This window comes from Phyllosticta capitalensis (assembly GCF_038381095.1).
Source record: "Phyllosticta capitalensis strain CBS 128856 chromosome Unknown BKA78scaffold_10, whole genome shotgun sequence".
Lineage (NCBI taxonomy): Eukaryota > Fungi > Ascomycota > Dothideomycetes > Botryosphaeriales > Phyllostictaceae > Phyllosticta > Phyllosticta capitalensis.
The window spans coordinates 541,221-554,793 of NW_027117448.1; the positions used below are offsets into that span (position 1 = coordinate 541,221).

Genomic DNA, 13,573 nt, shown 5'->3' on the forward strand with positions numbered 1-13,573 from the left:
AGGTGCACGTTGATTGTTCTTTGTTTATCATCACCCCCTGACCTATGTATGGCTGCCATGTGCAAGACAGCGACTCACGCGACGAGCTTGGAAGGTGCGATGGACGAGTTGAGGCAGCAGCGGGCGCCGAGTGCCTTCCTTCTTCTACCTTCGCGAGAGTGCCCGCACCCACACTCCACCAACCTCTTCAAAATTCCTTCCCAAACCTCAGCCCAAACATCTCCTCAAGATCTCTCTCCGCGCATCGCTTCAACACCAGCATCTGAGGGTCTCCAAGCTCGGGCAACATGCTGCGGTCGAAGTATGCAGAGCCGCCGGCTCTGTCGGCGGCGCCTGCGCCTGCGCCAGCGTTCGCGGCGGCGGGCACGTCACTTTCTCTGAGGTCTCGCACCATGCAGCAGTCAGAGGTCGCAGAGCCGCCGCCAGTTATGTCGGCAGCGCCTACGCCTGCAATCGCGGCGGCGCCAACTTCTCTCAAGCTGGAATACAACAGGTAGGCTCAATGCCCTCAAAGCAAAGATCACAGCTGATGTTTCAAGAATGTTCACTTCTGGAGAGTACTCCGATCTAGCTGTCAAGCTCAGCAATGGCGCGATTGTGCGTGTGCACAAGGCCGTTGTGTGCAGAGGAGCCGACTTCTTCCGTCATGCTGTCTCGAACATTCCCCAGGTAGGCCACTTCCATACGCACCAATTCTCAAGGTTTGCATGTGCTGACAAGAGCCAGGGCGACCAATCGAATGTGGTCGAAATGCTCTTAGACCCACCGACCGCGGTGAGAGCGATGTTGCAGTTTCTCTACATTGGCGACTACGGCGAGATCATTTCAGCAGACGAGTCGGACAAAACTCTACGTCACCTGCAGATCTTCCTGATCAGTGACAAGTACCGCTTGCCCTCATTGCAAACCATTGCAAAGGAGCGTTTTGAGAAGGCCCTGATGCACGAATGTCTCAACCTGATCGACATGCTTCCAAAGGGAGTGGAGCTGGCGTACCACAAAGCTTCGAGCGCGCATATCTGGGCTCGCGAGCTCTTGACGACCAAGTGCGCCGAGAATCTGCAAGTCTTGACGCAAAGCGACGAGTTCCCGGTTTTGCTGGGTCGCTTCAACACTTTCGCTTTCGACATCGCCAAGGCGGCAGCAGTTCAGCAGAAGAAAAGTCATGCTGAGGCTCTCGAGGAATCTGAGAAGGCGTTGGAGGCGACTCGGGCTGCGCTCAAGAAATCCGAGGGCGCTCGTCGTCAGCTTGAGCAATCGCTGAGCACGACCAAAGCTACCCTGCAGCAAGCTTCTGACAACCTGAAGCGTCGTGACGCCGAGCTCGCCCGTGTCCAAGGCCAGCTTGATGTCGCCCAACGCCACTCCTGCCCTGATCGCAAGAACACCGTTTTCAGGTGCCCGAACGTCAATTGTCACGAGGATCACGTTCCAAACGACTTTGATGAAGACTTTCTCGAGTGTTTGGAGTGCCAGCGGAGCTACGAGGTATGGAAATGGTTTCTGAATTGACCGCAAGTGTGGTGCAGAGTGAAAGCTCTGGCTGTTGGATGAGGAGAGGCACTGGAAGCGTTGCAATTTCGGTCAGTTGCAGGGAATCTTGTTGTCTGGTGGAACAGAACGGGAGGGATGACACTGGTCCGATGACAATTCGACCACAGAAATGGGAGAAGATAGTTGGCGACGCGGGTACACTGGCTAATTCTCCAAGAGATGCTACTACGGGCGAGAGGAACGATCGCATGGAAATTCGCGTTGATACTGAAGACATGGTGGCGTTACCAACTAATACTTCCAATGGTAACACTCCGCCGTCTCTTCAAAATAATCCATCTCCGTCTATGTTTTCCAGGGATGATATTTGTGATGTACTCATTCTGTTTGCTCGTTGTCATCCTCACGCAAATGGACTGAACACTTCAACTTAAATCTGACATAGGAATCAATGCGCGAAGAATCTAATGTTTGGTAAATGTGGGCGATGAGGTAGTTTCGAGGAGCCGTTGAGTCTTTCTTGCGCACCGTGGTGGGCTTGGTGTATTTAGATAGCTCAGTGGCTTCAGACTACCAAAATAGTTGCAAGGAGTCGTCGAGTTTTTCTTGCACGAACTATAGTGGACTTGGTATATTTCAACAGCTCAGGCAATCTTTGTCACTAAGGCAGTCGCGACATGTTGTCGATACCTCCTTGCGCGCACCGCAATGGACTTAGTATTTTTTAGCAGCTCAGGCAACTTATGTAACCAAGGCAGTCGCGACGCGTTGTTGATCCTTCCTTGCACGTACTGCGGTGGACTTAGTGTATTTAAATGCCTCGACCACCTCTCGGCGCCACAACTTTTCAACAAACCATCACTACTAGAAATGGCGGACTGGGATCTAGACATGCATACTCCAGAAAGGGGATTGCGCTTCTCGCTTCAAAGACTTCTCGCCTCAGTTCCTAAAGAAGACGGCAGGAAGGCTCCGCGCGCTATGGAGTATAAAGCCAACCCCAACGTCAAGCGCCCAGCTCCTCCCACCAACAACACCCGCTCACCTAAGAGACGCAAAGCCCTGGCCAACGACCCTACAGACATGGATGCAAACAATCTCGAGAAGACCGCCGGCCAGCCGGACGGCCCAAATATCCAAAAGACCATCTTGTCGTGCGTACCGGCTCAGATCACCTCACTTTGAAACCTACTGACTTGACTCAGCAACTTGGAGACGGGAGCCTACTCCGACCTCACCATCCGCGACAAGGATGGCAAGGAGTACCGTGTTCACAAGCACATTGTCTGTACTCGCTGCGACTTCTTTGCAAAGGCAGTTGAGGGCGGATTCAAGGTACTTTGAGATCTTTTCATCTTCACTTCCTGATTGAGCGAGACTGACCGCGAACAGGAATCTGTCTCCCACCTCATTGAGATGAACAACGACAGTCCCGCTGCCCTGAAGACGCTCATCGAGTACCTGTACACGGACGACTACTCCAACCCCTACGGCAGCAAGAGCCTTGACACCGTCATGCTTCACCTCGACGCCTACATCATCGGCGAAATCTACGGAGTCACAGGTCTCAAGGCCATTGCCCGCGCCGCCTTCCACAAGATCATTGCAACTGACAAGTCACTCTGCCCTGCCGCGGCAATCCCTCTCTGCGTGGAGAGAATCTACGAGTCGATTCCGGAGGTGGTTCCCAGCTGCAAGATGAAGACCAGCATCGCCATGGCTTCAGTGATCCATCTTTCCGGCTTGCTGCAAGACCCTGACTTCACTGACAAGATGGCGAGCATTCCCGCCTTCGCCGAAGACCTGGGCAAAGCGATTCTGCATCTGGATCGCAAACAGGTTTCCAAGTGTAAGATTGCTTTCAATACACATTACGTACATGAGAGCTGACCGGAATCGCAGGCGTCTCCTGCAGGGACAAGGCTGAGGGAAAGACCTGAGCGTGCGCACCAAACGGCTGCCACTTGCAGCTCGACATACCAGGATTTACGACACCAAATACTGATGGGAACGAGAGACAGATATTGCGAGTTCGACTGGACATCAAATTTTGCGACTGAGACCAAAAACGGGGACTGGGGAGGTGCCATGGGTGCGATGAGATATATGCGAGCAGTTGGGTCACAAAAAAGGGGTCCGGACATGGATGGACAGTTTTGATTTTCCTGGTTTCTGGATGGTTCGATTTTGATTTTGAATTTCAGGTTGCTATCACCTGGAATAAAGCAAGCCCTGGGAAGCAGGCCATCGATCGAGTGCTGCTTGGAAGCTTCCTGAGATGCTACGGCACAAAGATCCTTTGATGGATGGATCCTTTGCTTGCATATTGAATGAGACTTTCCTAATTTGATTCCACCTTCTAACTACTCCTCTTGGGTCAAGTGTTTGAGTTTGCGTTTCTGCTGGACATGATCAATTTGCTTGTTCGCCCCGAACCCTTTGTGTACAACACACTAAGGGTCTTAGCGCGCATTCAAAATTTCTCCACTGGCTTGACAGGCTCCAAATGTCCTGCGCAACGTCTATGTCGTCCTCTTCTGATGATAAGATGAATGACATTTGCATGCCACTGCCTTGGCTTATTACGCAGTGGAAAGACAAAATGAGTTGGACGCACTGCTCTGCGAGTAAGTCTCAGTAAACGTGTTGGAAAGCAGGTTTTTCTAAGGCGCTCTAGCAAACAAAACAAGTCAAAGGTAGTCATCCGCTTGTCAGATGACAAAGAGTTGCGTGTCTCTGAAGACGTTTGCAAGCGCTGCGAGATCTTTGAAAAGGCGCTGAGCGGCCAATTCAAGGTGGGAAATCCTAGCTCGACACAAAAACCTCTTTTCTGGCCGCTGACGCTGAGAAAAGGAGGCGAAGCTTCCTGTGCTTGCGGCACTTCGACGGCAATGTGTCATACGGGCTTACCGGGACGTTCTAGCAGAGACTCTCATAGCCAGAACATGCAAATAGGTAAAGACTCGTTGAGAACAGCATCCAGCGTTTTGTTGATTTGCTTCCAGACTCCGATTTCTATCCCTGCCGGAGGAGGTGGAGGACTTTTACGACAGCGTCGCAAATGCGATGTGGAAGGATGAGGACGATTGGAATGAGTCATCGCGTGCGTGGAGGCTATATTTCCCCCTCCGTGAGCCTTGAAAATTCCGCTGACTAGAAACCAGGTCTTTTGGGGGCGGAGTCCTTTGGAAACCCTCGTCAATCTCAATCGACAAGCTTTGAGACATTTGAAGATATTCCATTTGGACTTACTGACTCTGTTAGTGATGGCTGTGATGAAGGGGACTGAAAGAGTAGAGCTGGCCGTCTCAGAATCTTCAGTTCGATGCGTGTCTGTTGTTCATTTCCAATCAGGGGATCAGGGGTTTCAGGGGGCAGCGCTGTTGCTTACGTAAACATCACTTGAACAATAGCCAGGCTGATTTTAACACTTCCAAGACTGCTCAGAATTTTGGTTGCTTGCAAAAAGCTGAGTCGCTTAGTAAGGCCTTCGCACATGCTCAAGTGCGCCGTGTCGATTTGGGTCGTTGGGCGACACACTTTCTTCCCACACTTCTTCACCTCGCAACCTTGCAACCTCTCGACCTCGCAACATCGCAACATCACCACCTTGAAATTTGGAGCGCTCAATGTCATTGCCAGTTTGCACGCTGTCTTCAAGCCATGGATGAGGAGAAACAGCGCGATGACCAGAGCCTCTCAACACAGGCGGTTGATGAGTGCTCCGACGGTCAAGTCTCTTCCGCGCCACTCTTGGATGTTGAACCGCGTCTTGAAAATCGTGGCAACTACTCGTACGTCTGGCCACAACAAATCCAGTAATTGCCTCTTACTGAATCATCGCAGCTATCTGCAGTCCGGCCAATACTCCGACCTCACCATTGTTGACAGGGCAGGCAGACGCTGGCAGGTCCACAAAATCATTGTGTGCTCAGAGTGCGAGTTCTTTGCCAACGCGATCAAGGGCGGTTTCAAGGTATCACACCTCGGACTCGTCATCTACTTCTCCTTCATCCGTAAGAGTCCAGGGTACTGACTATCTTTAGGAAGCTGAGACCGGCGTGATCGAACTTCCCAACGATGATCCTGCAGCGGTGAGGGCTCTGCTGGAATACATCTACGCGAAAGACTACAACATCATCCGTGCTGCCGAATTAAACTACATCCTCATGTTCCACGTTGAGGTCTACATTATCGGCGAGATATACAACATGCCCGACCTCAAGGACCTGGCATTCAGCCATATCGTCAGAATGATGGTGTGCATTGAGCCGGGCTGCTACATGGTCGTCCCCATTGTCAAACGCATCTACGAAAGCACACCTGAGAGCGACCGCAGGATCAGAGATTTTCTGCTCGACGTGTCCTTTGCTCATATCCACGGCCTTCTCGTGATGAAGAAGTTTCTAAATGTGATGGTCGAGTACCCTGCATTCAGAAGAGGCATCGCGCAGGGAGTGCTTCAGGGCCAGGAGCGCATCGACTGTAAGAATTATGACAACGCCTGCAAAACTGAAGAGTCTACCGCTAATCATTGACAAGGCCATGGCTGTGACTATATCACCAGAAGGTCACGCAAGCGATGATCACGTCCCTTCGAAACGTCCTATTGAATCGACCGCAATCATGGTTGGCCTTGATCATCATTCGGCGGACTCTCCGCCAGAACCGGACCACCCTTCAAAGCTCCACAGCGCATCAGTCTGCATAATTCTTGGACAGGAACCGGATACTAGTCGTCTTGTTGGAGTCGTCTGGTTGGAATTGTTGGAAAGGGTACAAGCAGTAGTTGGTGCACCAGTCAGAAGCGGCACTCGAAATTGGTCGGAGGCGGCCAAATCAAACTTTGCGTTCAAGCAGCCATTCAGGTCTTCGTTTGGCCGGGGGCTAGTCTACCACCATGAGCGGCGTTCTGGCGCATTGCATCACTGCGGCATCCTTGCTATCGAATGCAGTACTGCGGAGTAGTTGAAAAGCTTTCGGTTTCTCTTTACAAAGGGCTGCTAAATGAGTTCACGTCATGTGTGCCCAAGGAACGATTGATCGTCATCAGTGCCTTGAAATCGCCGTGGCTTGGCTTGTCATCAATTGTCTGCTTCACAACAAATAATCAGTCTTTCATGTTGTGTCAAGTCAGGAGTTTGATTCTATCCTGTCATTGTGACTATCTCCATAGACTGCTATCCCAATCCTATCCAAAGAAAAACTGCGTCCTTATGGATGGCTCATCAACAATCAACCCCCATCCTCCCCCCTGACTCCTGAATCCGACAACTACGAACACCCCCTGTGTCCACCAACAGGCGTCAATTGGGATTCCAGTCACAAGCACAATTCAAAACGTTGCCATCGATATTTGTCGTCGCCTCGCCGAAATCGTTGCCAAATTCCGGCACTGCAGAAAGCTGGCTTCGGAATTGTTGATCTGAGAAAAGGACCGGCATATGCGCGGCACAGTACATGGAGACGGCCACTTTCAACCCTTCGTACTCAGGCTCAGAAGGGGTATCGTAGACCTTTGTGACCAGATCGCAGATTGACCAGCCATCGGGGTGTTCGGAGCGCAACGCCTTGTTGAACCGAAGCTCCGCGAGGTGCTTCAGACCGTCCACTTTGTATTCCATGGCGACCAGGAAGACATCAAGATGAAAGAAGACCTGTATTTGATTGTCCTCGACCGAGTCAAAGTCGTAATCTCGCGTATAGAGGTATTCGATGAGCGCATAGCAGGCGTTTGGAGGGGCATCCAATCGGATCTCGTCGATTCGGTTGCCTTCAGATTGTTTCTGGCCGTCATCAGTCAAGATGACCTTCACCTCGCGTTATGATCAACCAACATCAAGCCCCGTTATGCGATTCACCTCCGCCTCTTGTACGAGGAGGTCCTGGAAAGTACTGCAGCTCTGGGAAACAATAGCCTTGTGAACAAGATACTCTTTGCCATTTTTCAGCGAGATCTTGAGGTCCGAATAGTCCTGCGATTTTAGAATGCTTGATGAATTAGCAGGGCGTACGAGGAGGTTTTGTGCTTCAAGACTTACGTGTGAAGGAACGTCTTCAAGTCGGGACGTGGAACGCTCGCCGCCAAAGTGTTTGAAACTTCGTCGAGAACAATCATGCGTTCACAAGGGCCATCGGACATCTCTGCTGGTGACTCTGACATGACGAGCTCGCGGACAGTGTGAGATGCCGAAAAGCCAGGAGGTTGTTTGCGAAACGGATCAAACGTCGGTTTCAGGGGTTGCTTCGCTGTGAGTGAGGATTCTATGTCCCAGTAGGCGATGCAGTCAGGTACCGTGCGTGCTTCTTGGGGCTGCTTGGAGTAGTGCAGGTGAAAGACTAGGGGAATGAGGCAGGAGAAACTTCCAGCTTGCCAGGGAGTCATCGGGACCCTCTTTCCTCGACGGTCTTGATGGTGGGAAAGAAGCCGTCTGGCAAGAGCACTTTGTCTGTCAGCTGACTGTCTCTTTCTTGCGCATCTGTGAGGGGAGTGGTCTGCGTATCGGGCAGGCGCGCGTGGCTCCTTCTCATTCTGCGTTTGCGACGCGCACAAAACCTCAACCTCCTCCATCCTCAACTCCTGCACCTTGCCTCTCCGCCTCACCACCACCTATCGCTATGAATCAGCCACAGGCCTCTGGGCTGGTGCCACTACTGCCAGCCCCGCCTCAGAACGGTCAGCCGCCGTACGCTCAACCGCTATACGTTCCGCCGCCATACGCTCAACCCCAGTTCGGACAGCCTCGATATAGTCAGCCACCGCAATACGTGATGCCTCCACACGTCGCGCCTCAGTACTTCATGCATCAACAGCCACAGCTTGCTCAGCAACAAAACGCTCAGGCTCAACCCCAGTCCATCCAGACAGGGGTCGCGCCAGCAGCGGCCTTGCAGCAACCATTACAGAAACCGCAACCTCAGCCAGAAGAGACCCAAAGACAGTGTAGGAACCCAGTGGAGCTTGAATACATGGACGACGTGAAGGATGTGGAGATCAAGTATGGCAATACAGCGTCTTTCAGGAAAGTGGGCTACTACCAGTAGGTTTGGAAACAGAAATCTCCGCTTGCGCCATACTGACAATTCTCAGTGCCTTGGAGACTGGAGTTCACTCTGACGTCATTGTTCGCGATCGAGATGGAGCTGAATGGAAAGTTCACAAATTGATTGTGACAAAGACTTGCGAGTTCTTCAAGAATGCCCTCAGTGGAAGCTTCAGGGTACTTCCAAGCGCTCAAGGAGTCATCGTACACGGCGACTAATAAGTCTTAGGAGTCTCGAAGAAACGTCGTTGAGATGCCAAATGACGATCCCGCTGCCGTCAAGGCGCTGCTGGAATATCTGTATGTCGAGGATTACAGCATCGTCGAGGACACTCCACGGAAGCCCGAGGTCCTACTGCAACATCTCGAAGTCTACATCATCGGACAAATCTATGTTATCCCGGGGCTACAGGATCTTGCCTATCGACGGTTCGTCAAATACTGGTTCACTGCATGGTGCCCTTGCCCAATCTTCAATGATGTGGCCAGGAGAGTCTACAACTCCACGCTAGTGAGCGACAAACAGATCAGGTGCTTCATTGCCGACATGGCTGCTGTCCATCTTCGCGGCCTGCTTCTGAACAGGGAATTTGTCGAAGTGATGGCCGACTTCGAAGCCTTCAGCATTGATATCGCCAAGTCAATGGTCAAGAACGACGACAAATGTGGAACCGAGCGGGCTCGATGTAAGAGTCAACCCCTCCATCACATGAAATTGAGAAGTTGGAACTGACTTCTTGAAGGCCAACATTGTGAGAACGATCTCAGATCTGCTTGACTGCCGCTCCAGGACATCGGCAGTGAATCGAGATGGTACAGATAGGAAAGGTTACTTGTTCGATGGCCTTGTCGTGCTTCACGCCGAGGCTTGCTTTGCTTCACGGCTTTGAGGGATGGAAGAGTTCGCAGGAATTTCGCAATCGAGGAAACGTGACAAGGAAATGAGTTGCAATGTCAGAAGATGCTGGAAGCTTGAGCACAGGGCAGACCACAGTAGCTTTTGCCCACGGCTATAGTTCACATATAGTTAAGCCACCGTTGAAACCAAGTAGTTCCAGCCTCATTGATAGACACACGACACACGACTTGTAGACTCGGTTTGGTTTTGCATTATCGGTGTTTGCGGCTTTAAGCTCTTTCCATAGTAGAGGCTGCGCTGTGCATTCATCTCTCGCTTATAACCAAGGCAATCAAGCACCTTGCCACCTCAACCTCAGAGCTCCACCTATTCGTGATCTCAACTTTCCAACTCTCCATTCACCGAAGTCGCAGTTTCCTGGCGTGCCGTTTCTATCGACATGGATCCCCTTCGCGAGGGGTCACTTCGCCAGCCGAAGGTAGAGGTTCTGATGAGTCGGCACCCACAAGAATTTGCTTTCTTGACCCAAGTGGGCGACGAAGACGACACGAGAGGAAAGATCGAAACCTTCCATGGCATTGGCCATTACTCGTAGGTTCAGGCACAAAAAGCAGGACTGCACATCGCACTGACGCGCACGCACGTTCAGGGACTTCCAACGCGGCACTCTCTCCGACCTCACAATGCGCGCCTCCAATGCTAGGGAATGGACCGTCCACAAGGCCGTTGTCGTAAAGGGTTGCGAGTTCTTTGTCCACGCCGTCATGAGCAACTTCAAGGTGAGCCTCCCTGTTAACAACGGAGACAGCATACTTACTGACCGGCTGCAGGAGACGCATACGAACGTGATTGAGATGGTTAACGACGACCCGGCCGCCATCAATGCGCTCCTCGAGTATCTCTACGTCGGAGACTACAGCATCCCGCGCCTCTACGGCCTCCAGCTCCTGATGATGCACACTGAAGTGTATATTATCGGCGCTATATACTGCGTGCCCGGTCTGCAAGAGCTGGCATACAGACGCTTGGTCAGGCTCTGGCTGTCTAAGGGAGTGTTCTGCCACGGCATGGCCCCATTCATCGTCAAGAGAATATACGAGGCGCTGCCAGACACGGACACAAGCCTGAGGATGAGAGAATTCTTGTCGTGCATGTCGGCCATCCACCTGCCCGGCCTCCTCGTTCAGCCCATGTTTGGCAATCTGATGGCTACCTTCAGCGCCTTCAGGGAGGACGTCGCCAATGCGCTGGTCAAGGTTGATACGGGGCGCAAATGTAAGACTTCCCGACAGAGCGGCAACGACGAGAGAATAAGGGACTGACTGTTTATCTCATAGGTAGGGCTTGCTGCCACCGCGTCATGAGATTGCCTTATATGGTTGTTGAAAGGGTTCCTCTTAAGAGGAAGCACTCAGAGATTCACTGAGTCACCTACCCGTGCCTAATAGCGGTGGGTTACCACCACACGCTGGGTGCCTCACTTCAGTGAGTTTACTATTAGGCACGGGTACGTATAACTTCCGAAAGTTTCTCCGACTTCATCGAACCGCGAGTTCCGATAAAGCCAAAACTCACTGAGGATGTTTTCAAAGGTGTTGGAACTAGCGTTCAGCAGACTCTTGCTGCGCTCGCACTACTTTCGAAACAAAGGCGCAACCTGGAAGTAGGAAGGAGGGAGAATCTGGCAAAGCTTGCTGCATTTCTCATGGCCCGCGAAGGGCGCAGACGCTTGCTTCGAAGCCAAGGATTGGCGGAATTGGCAGGACCAGGCGAAAGAAGGATAGGACCAAGGAACAATCGAGAGGCGGATATGTCAAGGGGATGGGGAAGAAGAGAATGGAACTATGAATGCAAGGCTCGTTTTCAATTCAAGGCTTCGCTTTACTGCGGCTTGGCTGTGACTGAGACTTAACGACTCCACCCCATGTTCTATGCTTGCAACGCGCCCGAGAAGTGGACACATCTACTTACACACAGACCCAACCCCCTGAGGCTGGATGACTCTCGAGGTTCAAGCACCTTGCAGCACGCTCTACGACGGCACCTTCCCGACCAGCTCTGGCGGAATATCCTTCTTCCCAATCCACCGCGTCCACTGCGTCGAATCCTCAAACTTATCCTCATCAGCCGCAATGCCGTCGAGGTCTCCCGCCAGGCCCACGACCCCCACCTCCTTCTTATACCTTTCCCACTCGCCCAACAACTCCTCATACAACTGCGGTCTCTCTTCGCGCAAGTCCCTCGTCTCGCCCGGATCCTCCTTCAAATCAAACAGCTCCCAGCGCTGCGGGCCCTTGGGGAACGGGACGTACGTGAGCTTGTGGCGGCCCTTGATCAAGCCCGCGCTGCCGGCCACCTCGAAGCCCATGACGTAGTCGGCCGGGTGCAGCGCCTCCTTGACGAGCGTGTCCGGGTTGGCGCGCAGGGCAGCGATGAAGCGCGCCCAGCTGGCGCCGCGCAGAGGCGCGAGTTGGCGGCCCTTGTACTCCGCCCCGGGGTGCTGCAGCCCAGCCAGCTCGAGGAACGTCGGCACGACGTCCATGACGGAGCAGAAGGCGTGGCAGATCTTGCCACCGGGGGCGGGCGGCGTCGACGTTGCTGGGCCCGCGGCCGGCTTCAAGATGAGCGGCACGCGGCAGCCGCCCTCGGTCGAGAAGCGCTTGTGCAGGCGAGAAGGCGCCGTTGCAGCCTGTGCCCAGCGTGTGCCGTACCATACGAACGAATCGCGGTTGCCAATGTTGGCGAGGCTGTTGTCGTAGTACCTGGCCAGGTGCTCGAGGATCTTGTCGCCGAGGACAGGGCGCGCCTCGATCGAGGCGCCTTCGGCGCCATTGTCGGACTGGAAGATGATGTACGTGTTGTCGTATTCGCCTGTTTGCTTGAGGTGCGAGATTACCCGGCCAATGTTCCAGTCCATGCGGTCGACCATGCCGGCGTAGGCCTCCATGGCGCGCGCGGATTTGGCGCGCGTCGCCGCGTCCATGTCTTCCCATTCGGCCGGATCGCCGAGGACGGTGACGACGTCGTGCGGTTTGATGCTGGGGTCGATCAGGCCAAGCTTTTTGAGGCTCTCTAGGCGGCGAAGGCGCAGGGCCGCGGGGCCGTCGTCGTAGAAGCCGCGGTACTTGTCGATGGATTCCTTAGGCGCTTGCAGCGGCCAGTGCGGCGCTGAGAAGGGCAGATACGCGAAGAATGGCTTGCCCTCGTCCTCAGGGGCGCGGTTGGAGAGGTACTCGATGAGTTTGGTGCCGTAGTGGTCGGAGGAGTAAAAGTCGGAGGGCAGCTCAGGGACGTACTCTGAGTCTTCCATGTGGAGGGCTGTCACTACGGAGTCGAAGAAGGGACCGGGCTCGTTGATGGGGTCTTGATATTGCGGTTCATAGCCTGTCACCATTTGATTAGTTTGCTTCTGTGCCTATCACCCCTGAAAGATACTTACCGTAGTGATTGGCAGCGCCTGGCAACAGAGCAAAGGACCGCTTGAAGCCTCTTGCTTGCGGGCTATACTGCTTCTTCAAACCCAAATGCCACTTGCCTATTCAAAAAGATGAGTTTGGTTTCAAATAAATTCACATTATCGGTCAGTCTTACCAGCCATGACAGTGTAATAACCGCCATCTGTCAACAACTCGGGCAGGGCCACAACACGATCATTCAAATGCCCCTCATGCCCCGGCTTGCCCTGATGGGCGGGCGACGCGCGAATGAGTTCAGCAAGCGACCCCAGCCCAGCGATGTGGTTGTCAGTACCAGTCATTAGCATGCTCCTAGTCGGCGAACACATGGACGCCACATGGTAGTTGGTAAAGCGAGTCCCGGCCGCCTCGCTCGCCAGCGCGTCAATGTTTGGCGTCTGGATCTCGCCGCCGTAGCATCCCACGTCGCTGAAGCCTAGGTCGTCGGCGAGGATGACGAGGAAATTTGGCCGCTTCGCCATGGTGAGTCGGAGCTCGGGACTTTATGGATGCAACGTTGGTTGTCGACTGGATGACGGTTTGATTGTTCAATGCTGGGACCGAATGCTAGGTGTCAGATAACCTCCCAAAAGCAATGTGAGCTGGACTAGAGACCGAGAAAGTAGCCGCAAGACGTCACTTTGCCGTCAAGGCATGCTTTATACCCGAGCAACCGTTCGGCCCGTGTAGCCGTCGCCGTATCCTCTTGCCCGCACGCGCGG

General features: G+C 53.3%; 7 protein-coding genes across 7 annotated transcripts; 4 read left to right on the forward strand and 3 right to left on the reverse strand.

The window, feature by feature from the left end:
* Positions 1–392: 392 nt before the first annotated feature.
* BKA78DRAFT_355925 (uncharacterized protein) lies at positions 393–1,512 on the forward strand (the record flags this gene model as incomplete). Its single annotated transcript, XM_066891990.1, has 3 exons — positions 393–493; positions 540–669; positions 727–1,512. The coding sequence occupies 3 exons, from the start codon at positions 393–395 to the stop codon at positions 1,510–1,512; spliced, it is 1,017 nt and encodes a 338-aa protein (XP_066740364.1).
* A 963-nt stretch (positions 1,513–2,475) lies between these two features.
* On the forward strand, positions 2,476–3,434 carry BKA78DRAFT_355926 (uncharacterized protein; the record flags this gene model as incomplete). The annotated part of the gene is made up of 4 exons (XM_066891991.1): positions 2,476–2,648; positions 2,700–2,829; positions 2,887–3,343; positions 3,397–3,434. 4 exons carry the CDS (start codon positions 2,476–2,478, stop codon positions 3,432–3,434), a joined length of 798 nt encoding a protein of 265 aa, XP_066740365.1.
* A 625-nt stretch (positions 3,435–4,059) lies between these two features.
* BKA78DRAFT_323197 (uncharacterized protein) lies at positions 4,060–4,779 on the reverse strand. The gene is made up of 3 exons (XM_066889180.1): positions 4,661–4,779; positions 4,405–4,599; positions 4,060–4,110 (listed from the first exon to the last, which is right to left on the reverse strand). Exons 1-2 carry the CDS (start codon positions 4,734–4,736, stop codon positions 4,427–4,429), a joined length of 249 nt encoding a protein of 82 aa, XP_066740366.1. The 5' UTR covers positions 4,737–4,779; the 3' UTR covers positions 4,060–4,110; positions 4,405–4,426.
* A 378-nt stretch (positions 4,780–5,157) lies between these two features.
* BKA78DRAFT_355927 (uncharacterized protein) lies at positions 5,158–6,080 on the forward strand (the record flags this gene model as incomplete). The annotated part of the gene is made up of 4 exons (XM_066891992.1): positions 5,158–5,288; positions 5,341–5,470; positions 5,541–5,979; positions 6,037–6,080. 4 exons carry the CDS (start codon positions 5,158–5,160, stop codon positions 6,078–6,080), a joined length of 744 nt encoding a protein of 247 aa, XP_066740367.1.
* A 720-nt stretch (positions 6,081–6,800) lies between these two features.
* On the reverse strand, positions 6,801–7,879 carry BKA78DRAFT_355928 (uncharacterized protein; the record flags this gene model as incomplete). Its single annotated transcript, XM_066891993.1, has 3 exons — positions 6,801–7,280; positions 7,332–7,485; positions 7,536–7,879. 3 exons carry the CDS (start codon positions 7,877–7,879, stop codon positions 6,801–6,803), a joined length of 978 nt encoding a protein of 325 aa, XP_066740368.1.
* A 233-nt stretch (positions 7,880–8,112) lies between these two features.
* BKA78DRAFT_355929 (uncharacterized protein) lies at positions 8,113–10,822 on the forward strand (the record flags this gene model as incomplete). Its single annotated transcript, XM_066891994.1, has 7 exons — positions 8,113–8,534; positions 8,585–8,714; positions 8,767–9,223; positions 9,927–9,987; positions 10,046–10,175; positions 10,227–10,671; positions 10,734–10,822. 7 exons carry the CDS (start codon positions 8,113–8,115, stop codon positions 10,820–10,822), a joined length of 1,734 nt encoding a protein of 577 aa, XP_066740369.1.
* A 606-nt stretch (positions 10,823–11,428) lies between these two features.
* On the reverse strand, positions 11,429–13,336 carry BKA78DRAFT_256929 (arylsulfatase; the record flags this gene model as incomplete). Its single annotated transcript, XM_066885138.1, has 3 exons — positions 11,429–12,780; positions 12,836–12,931; positions 12,988–13,336. Coding segments are annotated over 3 exons (1,797 nt in total), but the record flags the coding sequence as incomplete, so codon positions are not given.
* Positions 13,337–13,573: the final 237 nt, after the last annotated feature.

Bases quoted from the DNA above. Each gene is read 5' to 3' on its own strand.
- BKA78DRAFT_323197 (XM_066889180.1), bottom strand. From the start codon at position 4,736: ATGGAATATCTTCAAATGTCTCAAAGCTTGTCGATTGAGATTGACGAG. The intron at 4,600-4,660 runs ACCTGGTTTCTA...TAGCCTCCACGC, and splicing joins AAGGACTCCGCCCCCAAAAG to ACGCGATGACTCATTCCAAT.